Genomic DNA, 13,379 nt, shown 5'->3' with positions numbered 1-13,379 from the left:
TATCTGACAAATACACCAGCCAGCACTGATCCACTTCAATAAAACACACATACGATCCACTGTCGGCTGTGAGTTTCATTTGGCATATCGTAGATGTTCATATCGTAGTCTTCTCTTTGGTCTATAATAACCTCACGGACACTTTATCGTGGACGTGACACCACCAGACCTCAAGTTACTCGGTTCACATGTGTTGTAAATAATTGGGTTTATTTGCCTAAGCCTGTTGCCTCACATTGGTCGGTGTTAGCCTCTGAGAGGTTATGTTTTATTGAATCCAAAAGTCACCGACTGAGCCCTCACTGTGTGCCAGAGGGTGGTTTTTACACTGTGAGGTTCACTGAAGGGCTCAGTATGAATATGGAGGTTTTTCAGGGGCCCTGTGTAAGATGGTATCTGTCTCTCCAGGACTTTTTTTTTTTTTTTTTAATCATCTTGGTGAAGTCAAGTGTAAGAAATCTCTCTGGTATTAAAGTTTGTCGTTTTTGCCTCAGCATTTGTTTGCTGTCTGCATCTCTAGACCAGTGTTACGGCCCGGCTCAGCTAGGCGGCAACGGACGTAACATAAACGAGCCCAGAGACCAAGGAGTTAGATAGGACGACAAACATAAGGTTTATTAACACAACTGAAATCCGTTAGTGAAACAACTCACTAGGCAGCAGAGAAACTTTAAACAAACACCACGATTAATAACACCAGTAGAGCACTGCTCTACTAAACGTCTCGCAGGAGGCAACACAAAACACAGGCAGAAGGCAAAAGGCAAAAGGGAGGGACTCTCTGTACAGTCAGTTCAAATCAACAAGTCCCTCGACGAATGAAGACTCCTCAGCCTTTTATACTATCAGGTAACTGCAGTCAGCTGTGTCACTTGCCATAACTGCACACAGCTGTGTCACTTGTCCGTCGTACTCCAGGCTCCTGCGGGAGCCAATGGTGTGTGTAGTCTGACAGGCTCGGATCCGCATGAAGTTGGGGCGGGCATATGTCCGGGCCAGCCAATCCCCCGTGAGTCCTGGAGCACTGTAGATTCCAGGGAGGAAGGCGGGGCCACCTGAGGCCAGCGGCCGTAACACCCCTCCCCTTAAAATACCAACTATGTTGGGCTGAAGCCAACGTTACAGAGCATAAACAACAACAAAAGACAAAAGCAGTAAAACATGTTTACAAACGGGACAGACCGTCAGCTAAAACATTTTCAGTCCCCTTTTTGTGGTGGATACTTAAGTTGTATTCCTGCAACAACAGAGCCCAGCGCATAAGGCGCTGGTTGTGATTAAACATACGCGCCAGGAACACAAGTGGGTTGTGGTCTGTGTACACGACAAGAGGCAACATGCTGGACCCCAGGTACACGTGAAAGTGCTGAAGAGCCAACAACAAAGCCAGGGTCTCCTTTTCAATGGTGGAGTAGTTTAACTGATTTTTATTGAACTTGCGGGAAAAGTAACAAACGGGGTGGTTCAAACCCATCAAGTCTTCTTGCAACAGCACTGCCCCAGCCCCGACAGCACTGGCATCAACCTCGAGTTTGAATGGTCGCGTCAAATCAGGTGCAGCTAACACAGGAGAATGGCAGAGGAGGGCTTTTGCACTCTCAAAAGCATCCTGACACTCACTCGACCAGCTAAACTCAACCTTTGGGCTGAGCAGGTCAGTCAATGGCTTTACTACAGAGGAGAAATTCTTACAAAAGTTCCTGTAGTAGCCCACCATCCCTAGAAACCGACGTAACTCACGCCTGGTGGTAGGCGTGGGAAACTGTTTAATCACTTCCACTTTGGCAGTAAAAAAGTAATTAAGGCAATTAGGTCCTCTTGCTGCTCTGACATCAGATGCCCAAGCAAACCCGGCAATGCTTTTAGCATTTCAGAGTTAGACAAACGGGGTCTAGAATAGGTGGGAGGTCCCGGGTTCAAATCCCGGACGAGCCCCCATATGTTACACCCCGGCCTAGGAAACCGGCATGCAACGTATGAAAATAAAAATAAGAAAAAAAACACACGAGAAACAAACTAAAGCTCTCCACCAAAATCCCAAAACGAAGGTGTCTCAAACGAAAATATTAACAAACCCATTCACAGCTATTTACAACAGACTATTTATTTACATCAAAACACCAAACTATTTACAACACGGGGGAGATCGCGACCATGACCAACTGACACACAGGGCTTAAATACATAGAAGGAGCAATCAGGGAATGGACCACAGGAGGGAAACACAGCTGGGGCAAATTAGACCTGACGAGACAAGGAAACGTAAACTGAACACACTAAGATAACAACAGACCTTCAAAGTAAAACAGGAAACACATGACAGTCACGCAAAAACAAAACACTGACAACACCGAAACGTAACATTTCCCCCCACCCAAAAATCAAACATGTAACCCCAAGTGAAATGTTTGATCAAAAGCGGATGAAGGCTGGTGGAGGCTGGAGCGGTCCCATGAACCCCCAGCAAACGACGAAGGCTGGAGCGGTCCCTCGGACCCTCCAGCGAAGGCAGACGAAGGCTGGAGCGGTCCCCGGACCCTCCAGCGAAGGCGGATGAAGTCTGGAGCGGTCCCACGGACCCTCCAGCGAAGGCAGACAAAGGCTGGAGCGGTGCCTCGGACCCTCCAGCGAAGGCGGACGAAGGCTGAAGCGGTCCCTCCAACGGACCCTCCAGCGAAGGCAGACGAAGGCTGACGAAGGCTGGAGCGGTCCCACTGACCCTCCAGCAGACGACGAAGGCTGGGGCGGTCCTCGGACCCCCCCAGCGAAGGCAATCCCGGACGAGCCCCCACTTATGTTACGGCCCGGCTCAGCTAGGCGGCAACGGACGTAACATAAACGAGCCCAGAGACCAAGGAGTTAGATAGGACGACAAACATAAGGTTTATTAACACAACTGAAATCCGTTAGTGAAACAACTCACTAGGCAGCAGAGAAACTTTAAACAAACACCACGATTAATAACACCAGTAGAGCACTGCTCTACTAAACGTCTCGCAGGAGGCAACACAAAACACAGGCAGAAGGCAAAAGGCAAAAGGGAGGGACTCTCTGTACAGTCAGTTCAAATCAACAAGTCCCTCGACGAATGAAGACTCCTCAGCCTTTTATACTATCAGGTAACTGCAGTCAGCTGTGTCACTTGCCATAACTGCACACAGCTGTGTCACTTGTCCGTCGTACTCCAGGCTCCTGCGGGAGCCAATGGTGTGTGTAGTCTGACAGGCTCGGATCCGCATGAAGTTGGGGCGGGCATATGTCCGGGCCAGCCAATCCCCCGTGAGTCCTGGAGCACTGTAGATTCCAGGGAGGAAGGCGGGGCCACCTGAGGCCAGCGGCCGTAACAACCAGTGTATTTTCAGTGGATATGTGCAGCACATAGAAAGTGTTGCCATAACCCACACTGTCATTAGAGCAGGGTGTCAGACTCATTTTAACTCATGGGCCCCAAGCAGAGCCTCATTTGATCTTAAGTGGGCCGGACCTGTAAAACAGCTGCATAATAACCTTAAAAAAAGCTTCAAATTGTTCTAGTGTCTGCTAATAAATCAAGTTTTTAGAGCATTCAGAGAAATCTCTCTTTGAATTAGCCATCCAGATGATGAACAGACTGAGATGAATTAAGAAAAATAACTTTAATTTCAACAACACGCTTCAGTTTTTCCACTTTATGAAGAAATGCTGCTGTAGCAAATCAAAGAAACCCATCAATATGACTCCTTTAATTTTGTAACTTTGATCATAATCAAGAAAATAAACCTGCAAAAAAAAGGTAACTGGAGGCTAAATATCTGGACATTTCCTGTTAATTTACATCAACATAATACAAACTGATTCAGATTTCTGTCTCAGATAAAAATAACAGGTTAAAGTCATAATGTTAATTATTCTTAAACACAAAATACAGTGAATGAATGACTCCATGTATACTGTCCTTTGTAATTTTCACATTTGCAAAGCTATCCAGTGGGTCAGACCAGTCCTGAGTTGTGTGTTTACCGGTCTTGCCATAGGCTGCTTCTGGGTCCAAAGTACTCTGCATTTAATAAGGCTGTTGCATATTTAACATGTTTGAACGCTTTGTATCTTGTTCTATTTAATCTGAACAAGCTCCTAAAACAGTCAGTTATCACTGTCGGCCTCTCTCGGTTTTTATTACCTCTAATCATTTTAAAGCTCTAAAGGTTTAAGGTTTTTAAACCCTTACGATGTAACTACAGCCCCGAAACCACGTATTGTGGATGGATTATCTCAGTTGTTCTCCTGACTGAAGTTTGGTCTGTTTACAGCATCCTGCCATGCGATTGCATTTGTCCCTAACCATCGGGAACCCTCAAGTTAACTTTTATCAAGTGAAAAAAAAAGTTAGCGTTTATCCTGCAGCTTCACTGTTTATATTATGCTAACATAGCTGTGTAGCTAGCGATCACGTAGCACTGCATTATATACCAGCTAGCCCAACTTCAACTTTTGTCTCGTTATGTCGGATTAGCCCCAGCTGTGTCTCCCCAGGTGTTTCCACTTCCCTTTTATTTAAGCCTCGGTCTCCTTCTGCTCTTTGTTGGGTTGTCTGTTTACCTTGTGTCTCATGTCTCAGAGTTTTTCATGCAACTGTTCAGGTTCATGCTCAGGTTTTGAGTTCTTCACGTTCATATCTCTCATCACAGCTTTCATACACTCTAAAAAGTGTATTTCAGCAGTAGTTGAAGTTATGTAAAGTTCAGAGTCAGTTTCATTAAGATTTCTGCTTTAGTGGAGCCAGTCTAAATTTGTGGAGTATATCAACTTGTTATTACGTGTTGTTCCCTCAGTACACATGTAACCTGCTATTCTCATTAGAGTCAACCTGCATCAATTAGGTTTCTCCTGACGCAGTGCATCTGATGTCATGACGTCTCCGCCTTCTCCAGAATTTTCTACTTGCGGTTGAGAACAACAATTTGAGAGGCACTTGGCTGCAGGCAGGACCTCGTGAACAATTTGGTCAATAAGGTAACGAAGATATTACTTTTTCCATAGTCCTTGAAGGTAAGTCAAATGTAGAACACATATTTTAATATATTAGATATAAAAATATTCCAACTGTATTGTTAAGTTTGTTAAGTGTTTAGTAAACTGACCTGACCAAACCGCTATCATTCAGCCCTGCTAACATTAGCGAAATGTCAGACCTGTTGGTAGTTTGTGCTTGGACATGTAGGTTAAGTTAGTAGTTTTCCGGCGGTACTCTCTTGTTTTAATATCGTAACGCTAGCTTAAAGTTGTGTATTCATGCAGTGTGTCGGTGTTGGCTTACTGTTAGTTATTCATTAGCATTAGCACATTATAGCGGCAAGCTGGGCCGCGGTTCTCTTCAGAATACGTTACTTCGGGCGCGCGCATTTATACACGAGTGGTTGTTCGCAGTATGCCTGTCGGCGCGAATAGTTCACGCGGTCACGGCCACGGGTGATGTAGGAGGTAAAGTTTAGCTGTGGTGGCTCCAGGAAGCATGCATTTACTGCCGCTTGCATTGCTTTCAATGTACATAACGTTAAGAAGGCGTGTACGAGCGCTGCGCTCGTACACGCACGGATCAGCCGTGTGAGAGGGAGATGGTGTGCGGCAGAAAATCAAAATTAGAAATCATAGAAGAAAGTATTACGCTATTGAACACAGAAAATACAGCCATCAGATTTCTTGTAGACCTAGCACACTTCTGGTCTGTGTCTGAATACATATATAAGTACATAGATGCAGATGAACACTGTAAACATGATGAAAGATCGACAGACTAACTCGAACATATCTTTAATCTTTAGGACTTTGGGTAGCGCTTCCTTTCCTTCCTGTCAACCTCTCCAGAGGGGTGTCTGCTGATGGCAGAAAGATTACATCACCTCTGGTTGGAACCCTGGACAGTGCCACAACCTTTGGCTTGGTGTCCAATGTGATGCCCCATCGCCACCTTCTGACCTAACTTCTTCTCAGCTCTGTGACTACTTCAAGAGGGGCATTCCTGTGTGGAGGCGTGCCAGGCAGCTCGTTTTACCTGTGAACTTGCGTACTTTCAGTTTATCAACAACAAAGGTATGCAAGTTCAAAATAGTAATGTCTCATTTAAACTTAATTCAGTTTTACACTGAACAGGAATCGGCTTTATATATAAAACAATTGCAAAAAAAAAAAAATGTACCTATGGGCATTTGGGTTTTGTTTTTAAACTTTTGTTTTGAACTTATCCCTTTAAAATCTAATTAGAGAGGGCTGGCTACATTTGATGAATACATTTTGTGTTTAAATGATTCGCTTTGTGTTGGGCAATGTGGCAAAAAGCTGAGATGAGATCTAGTCTCATATCACCATATTGATATATTGTAATATTGCCCAACTCTCCCTCTGTGTTTTCTCAAATTATTTATATACACCCAGTAAAGCGTGTCTCTTTGTTCCTCCAGTGCTATGCTTCATGTGGAGATGCAAGGACTGTGGGACAACATTAACAAAAAGATCTGAATTGCTCAAACACTACAAACTGATTCATAGGCATTACGGACGAGGCCACTCATATCCATGCACTTATTTAAATTGTGCATGTAGGTTCAAGACTTGGAACGCCCTACTGAGCCATCTATCAAGAAATCACCCTGCCCAACAAGCAGTCTCCAAAGCTGCGTCCACATTCACTTGCCATATTTGTGGCCATAATCAACTCTCCACAGAAAGAGAATATTTTCAACATATCTATCAGCATCTTAAAAATAAGGAGACTGTAACATGTGTGTTCCAAAACTGTGAATATAAAACCAATGTCTATGAGAACTTCAAAAGTCATAAATACAGAAAACACTCTGGTACAGTGAACACATTTAAGCCTGGAATAAGTTCTGTTGATGAATCTTTTGCCAGTGTTGCCAGTGATATTTCAGATGTGGAAATTATAGAGAGTGATGTAAATTTAAATTCTGCTTTTGACAATGGGTATTCTGAAAACTTAGAGAAGGATATTGAGCTTAAAATTGCTTCAGTGCTCCTTAAGTTGGAACACATCTTTCTTGTGTCTAATGCAGCTGTAGATGAGCTTTTGCAGGAGTTAAACTATTTGATTGGTTCTGTTTCTGTGGCGATTACCCAAAAGACTATTAGCCAAGTATTACAAGACAACGGATGCCAATTTGACCAGTCAGTTGTTGAAAAGCTAGCCAGTGTACTCTGTGAGACAAACCCTGTAAAAAAAGCAATTGGAGATAAAGGTCCACTTTCCAGTCCTTGGAGACGAAAAGCATACTATAAGAGCCACTTTAAAGTAGTGGAACCAGTGGAATATATACTTGACCGAAAAAATAACAAATCATTCCAATATATTTCAATTTTAAAGTCTTTGCAGCATATTCTTGACTGCCAGACAATCTTGGATCAGGCTGTTAATTTGAATACTGTAGATAATCAGCCTCAAAAAACTTATGTGCACTACAAAACTATCTTCGATGGTGACTTCTTCCATGAAAATGGACTGTTGTCCAAGCAGGAAAGCATTTCATTGATATTATACATTGATGAATTCGAAATATGTAATCCCCTTGGTACATCACGGAGGAAGCATAAAATTTGTGGATTGTACTGGGTTTTGGGTAATTTGCCACCAGGCTGTAATTCTGCTTTAACCTCAATCTATTTGGCTGCTTTAATCAAAAGTAATGATCTGAAGTGCTATGGGTATGAGAAAGTGTTAAAACCTGTAATTAATGATCTTGTAATTTTGGAACAGAGTGGGATATTTCTGTCAAAGTTGGGCAGAACAGTAAAAGGCACTGTTCAGTGTGTTGTTGCCGACAACCTTGGTGCACACAGTATTGCTGGATTCTTTGAAAATTTCTCAGGGACATACGTATGTAGATTTTGCACTGCAGAAACATCAGAGTTCCAGACTATTGAAGTCAGAAGTGAAGTCTTTACTTTAAGAACAAAAGACATTCATGCAGATCATTTACGAATTATCGAGGAAAACAAATGGCCCAGTTATTATGGTGTGAAATCAAAGTGTATTTTGTCAAAGCACCTCTCACATTTTGATGTTACCACTGGGTTTCCACCTGATGTTGTACATGATCTTTTTGAGGGAATTGTTCCTTTTGAACTTGCGCTTTGCCTCAATTTGTTAATCAAAAAAAAGTATTTCACATTATGTACATTGAATGAAGCAATATCATCTTTCAACTTTAAGTGGGCTGACAAAACAAATCGACCTCATCCTGTGGCTCTCAGTTTTGCATCCAAAAAAAGTGTAGGAGGGAATGCACACGAGAACTGGAGTCTTATCAGATTTTTGCCTTTGTTCGTTGGGCAGAGTGTACCCTGTGAGGAGCCTGCTTGGCACATCTTAACAGACTTGAAGGACATTGTTGATCTTGTTGTCAGTCCTGTTCATACTGAGGACTCCATTGCATATCTTGGTTTTAAGATCTCCGAGCACAGAATCAAGTTTCAAGAGGTTTTCCCAGATGTTAATCTTAAACCAAAGCACCACTACTTGGAACATTATCCATACTTGATCCGTAAGTTTGGGCCACTGGTTGCACTATGGACTATGCGATTCGAAGCAAAGCATAGTTTTTTTAAAAGAGTTGCAAGGAACATCAGATGCTTCAAAAATGTACTTCTTTCCCTTTCACAGAGACATCAGTATCAGATTGCATATCATTTGCATGCAATTAGCTTTGCCAAACCCCCACTGGAAGTAACAGATGTTTCCACTGTTCACATTGATGTTCTTAACAAGGACATCTCAAATGCACTGAGACAGAAGTCTCCAGATATGGACAATGTGTGCTTGGCTAAAAGTGTAGCATATAATGGAATAATCTACAAGTGTGGGATGATCTTGATCCACGGCTCACTGGGAGGACTGCCAGAGTTTGGTGAAATCATCCAAATGGTGATACTGCAGGACAAACTAATCTTCATTCTGAAAAAGCTTAGCGGATGGTATATGGAACACTACAGAGCTTATGATCTCAAAACATCACCAAGCAAAGAAGTGGAACTTGTTGAGCCACAAGAACTGCATGATACCTACCCACTGGCAGACTACAATATTAGAGGGATGCGTCTTGTCACCTTGAAAAGATATGTCCATGTTTAAATGGTGAGGCCTCAAAATATGATAAAGTATTTTCTTAAGTGGGAAAACAAAACCCAGACCCATACAATACTAATGTGTTCTCAGAACATATTTATTTTATACTGCAAGCCAAAGTGGTGTGATGATGTCATTGGCAATTCATCAGTTATGTCATTTTTTTTAATGCAGGTCGCTGGATTCCAGTCAGTGAATGCTAATCCTATGCTCTCCCCCCTTCTGCTTCTCTTCTCTTTTTCTTCTTTCCTCTCCTTATTGTCTCCTATATTCTCCTCACCTCCTCTCCTTCTCTCTTCTCTTCAATGTCTCCCATATTCTCGCCATCTCTCTTCTCCTCCCTTCTCCTCTTCGGTTTGCCTTCTCTCCTCGCTGCCTCAGCTGATCTCCACCTCTCCTCTTCATTTTCTCCTCCCCTTTCCTCCTCTCTTTGCCTTCTCTCTTTTCCTCTAGTTTGACATTAAATTCTCCTAATTGGAAATGTCAGTGGTTTACATGTTGATCCTCACTAACTGTGCTTGTGCTTTGTTCTCAGACCACCATGGCTGGTTCAACACCTGCAAGACTGAAGGTGATTTTAGGAGAGAACAACATTGAAAAGCTGACTCTTCCAAATGGCATCCCAGAGTCACTTGAAGACCTTCTCAGCACGATAAAGACTACCTTTGGGTTAAAAGGTAACTTCAGACTGCAATACATGGACCAAGACTTTGGCAACGACTTCTTTAATCTGAATTCTACCACCGAACTTCGGAATTTGGGGACAATCAAAGTGATCCACCAGCAAACAAATCCACCTTTGATCAGTGCCGATCAGTCCACTTCATCTCTGTCTCTTTCATTTGAGTCTGATGACGGTATTTCGGTGGCATCAAATGACACAATTATCCTCTCATCCCCTGAATCTATGTCATCTCGAATACAACAGTGGCCAGAAGACTTTGCAATTCCCCAATTTTCATATGACACAGAGCTACAGCTAGAGAGGGGGAATACTGAGTACCGTGTGAGCCAAAAAATGTTGACTTTAAGCACCCGAATGCTGTCTGATATCCTGAAAAGAGTTGCAGAAGAAATTTACCGTTACAAGGCCTATCCAGAGGATGCACATTTCTGCGCAGCTGCAGAGGCCCTTATCAAAAAGCACCCATGTTTGAAAGAACCTGGATCATTCAATGGCTGCTACGGTTGGAAACAACGACTGAAGTACAAAATGGCAAACTACAGGACCCAGCTCAAATTACAGGGGTGTCCAGAGCTGTGTGTAAACTCACTGAAATCTAAAGCTACTACAGATGCTTTCCCTGCTAAAAAAGTGAAGAAGCCAAAACGTTCTGAAGCTAACTTTTATCCATCCTTTCCTACTGGTGAGACTCTGGACAGCATGGAAAAAGTGAGACTAGAACTTCTGACAGAGATCGGGATAAGGGACAATGAAAGGGTCATCGCAGACAAAATGGCTAACACGTTTGCCTACAGACGACATGAGGTGGTAAACCAAGAACCAAGCATTCAGGAACTGAAGGACAGATGGCCTGCACTCTTCACACAGAAAGAGGTAAGAATGGAACTGAAGTGATCGAAGTCTGTATGCTTCGGGATTTATTGCAGTTAACTTTCATGAATCGGTCATAACTTGATTTGGTTGAGATTTTATAACACTGAACTTAATGAAAGAATTTACATTTTGAATTCCCATATATGTTATACTTTTTGGGATATAGACATTTTGGCATACAATCAGTTTCAGCATTTTGTTCCATAATACAATATCTACTGTCATTTGTGTTTTGTTTTTAGATAAATACAGAGTTCCAGAGGCTCATGGCTGTTCCTCTTGAGTGGAAGTTCATGGCCCAGTTAGACATGCACTCAAGTCAGCTGATCAAAGTCATACGTGCCAAAGGAGGAGCAACACGCCAAAAGATTGCGAACATCTTGGACACATTGGACCAGGTAAATCTGTACCATCAAACAAGATGCTTCGTAACTAAGAGGGCTGTCAAAATATATCTGAATCCAAAAAAATATATATATATTTAACTGAATCTTTCATAAAGACAATATGGGCAGGCCAATGCTAATCATGGCTTTCATATGCATGAATGTTTTTAGCGACTCCACTGAACTCATCCCCTTTTCTTTCTGTAATGAATCTCTGGGCTTGTGAATTACTGTTTTTAAATAAAGTACATGTAAGTTAAGCAATAAGAGTAAGGATGTCTGTCTTATGAAATTTAGAGTTTAAAATTACTCAACATTTGTTGTTCTAGACTGTGGACATTAATCATCGGAGGGAATGTGTGCTGAAAGCCCTCACCATCTTCCTGGGAGAAGATGCAGATGGCCTGATCAAGGAATACCTTGTAAGTTTCAACAGTTTGTCAGCACATCTTGTCAAAGGGACACAAAAAAGTTAACTGTTAGAACAAACATAACACGTGAACCCTAGTTGGATTGCTGACATGTATTTATTATCATGACCATATTGGACATTATGTAATTCCCAGCAACAACACATTACATATCGGATTGACTTTGTTTTAAGTAAGACGGGCTTACTTGATTATTTAAGTTCAAAGGAATAGTTTGACATGTTGGGAAATCTTATCTTTCTTGCTTACAATTTGATTAGAGTCAGATTGATACACCTCTCTCTGCTGTTTCTGGTGTGTGATGACACCCAGCCAAGAAATAGCCCAGCACATAACACATATTGGTACATCACCCAAACACTTAATCACAGTAAGAAGTGAGGCTAATGATGATTTGTGTTTGTGTCTTGTACCCCTCTGTAGGACTGTGGAGCAGATGATGTTCAGAGGGACCTGGAGGAGGTCACCATGGCAGTGTATGTGATTCGGAAGGAGGGGGAGGGACTGCAGGAGCCACCTGAAGACATTGGCATTGTCATTGAGGGTGTGGAAGTGTTGCATGAACTAACTTCAGTTGCCTCAGCTTGTGCCCTGCTTCTAGGTTTGATCTATGCACTCAACCTAGCTTATCCAAAACCCTTTCGCTTCACTTTTGAAGTGCTCCAAAAAATCTTCATGCAGCTTGATCAGCACAAGATGTCCCCCAAAGTCCAAAATCTGTATATCAAACTTCAAAGCTCCCAGTAATGGCACAGAACAATGACCAACAAATGGCCCTGTGCCATAATGCGAAGGAACAACTGTGTTTGGACATATAGCATGTAAAATATGTAGTCTCTTTTGGATGTTGGGCCTTTTTTATGCTCCAAGAGACCTCAAACCCCAATTTAATGTGCTTTTATGGTATTTTTATTTATTTTTTAATTTTTTTTCAGACATATTTGCCTTCGTTTCAAGGGAAAGGTTGCATTTCAGGTTTGATGTGCTCAGTTATACAACAAACTGTTGTGACATTCTAAAACTCTAGAGGAGTGTTTATATTTTTTCATCCCCATTGGTCAGCTACACTGTTCAGATATTTATTCATTGGCTATAGCTGAAGAGAAGTTTCTGTATACTCTTGGGGCACTTTTTCATAGTTGACACTGTATGTGTTAAGATTGATATTTGTGTAATACTGTGTTGCACTTTACACTTTGTTGACAACTTTGTGGTCCTACTAAGCATTACTTGCATTTTGTGCATATGTGTTTCAAAAAGGACAAATGTGTAATGTATTTGACCAAAAGCTGTGTTGGTTGCCATAAAGGTAATACTTTATTACATTTATACAATAAAGCATTTAAAAAAAAAAACATTGGATTTTGAATTTTTGAAAAATATTTTCAGGCAACTTAAAATTTTGATTTAAGCTTTATTATACAAACTAAAATTTCATTTTAGAGTCACTACAAAAAGTAATTTACACTAAACCACATTATTAGGTTAGCAAAGAGCAATATTTTACTTTTGGGTTATGCAAATTATTGGGTTGGAAAAACTGAAAACTTTAAGTTGAAATGTCTTAATTTTAAGTTGGATTAATGCAAAATGTTTATTTGACAGCAATTAATTTATTAAGTACATGTAACTTAAATCAGTTGTGTTAATTTAATGTATTAACTTAATTTCAAAGAACTTAATTAAATTTGGTGTTACCAATTGAAATAATTCAATTAAGTTGGTTCAACTATTTTCTTTTTTCAGTGTAGTTAGTTTAGTTACTTCCCGGTTTAGGCCTTAGTCTAGTTTTTGCCTTTGAAAAATGAAGTAACAAAAAACAATCAGCCATAATAAAGGCTTGCTTTTTGTTAAACTTTAGTCCCACCTCTTGTGTGTCTGCATTTGGG

General features: G+C 41.5%; 1 protein-coding gene across 1 annotated transcript; it reads left to right on the top strand.

The window, feature by feature from the left end:
* The first annotated feature begins 10,297 nt into the window (after positions 1-10,297).
* Positions 10,298-12,237, top strand: LOC146631271 (uncharacterized). Its single transcript, XM_085356659.1, has 4 exons — positions 10,298-10,673; positions 10,916-11,071; positions 11,389-11,481; positions 11,914-12,237. Exons 1-4 carry the CDS (start codon positions 10,329-10,331, stop codon positions 12,235-12,237), a joined length of 918 nt encoding a protein of 305 aa, XP_085212785.1. The 5' UTR covers positions 10,298-10,328.
* Positions 12,238-13,379: the final 1,142 nt, after the last annotated feature.

Source organism: Diplotaxodon limnothrissa, linkage group LG6, assembly GCF_057381915.1.
Source record: "Diplotaxodon limnothrissa isolate DT_005_m linkage group LG6, D_limnothrissa_male_GT1.1, whole genome shotgun sequence".
In the NCBI taxonomy this organism is placed as follows: domain Eukaryota; kingdom Metazoa; phylum Chordata; class Actinopteri; order Cichliformes; family Cichlidae; genus Diplotaxodon; species Diplotaxodon limnothrissa.
Note: the sequence above shows the minus strand (reverse complement) of the source record. Positions and strands in the feature narration are given on the sequence as shown.

What these genes read in the sequence shown, in the direction of transcription:
- LOC146631271 (XM_085356659.1), top strand. Translation starts at nt 10,329, where the DNA reads ATGGCAAACTACAGGACCCAGCTCAAATTACAGGGGTGTCCAGAGCTG. An exon ending in CACTCTTCACACAGAAAGAG is followed by an intron (nt 10,674 to 10,915) that starts GTAAGAATGGAA and finishes TTTTGTTTTTAG; the next exon opens with ATAAATACAGAGTTCCAGAG. An exon ending in TCTTGGACACATTGGACCAG is followed by an intron (nt 11,072 to 11,388) that starts GTAAATCTGTAC and finishes TTGTTGTTCTAG; the next exon opens with ACTGTGGACATTAATCATCG.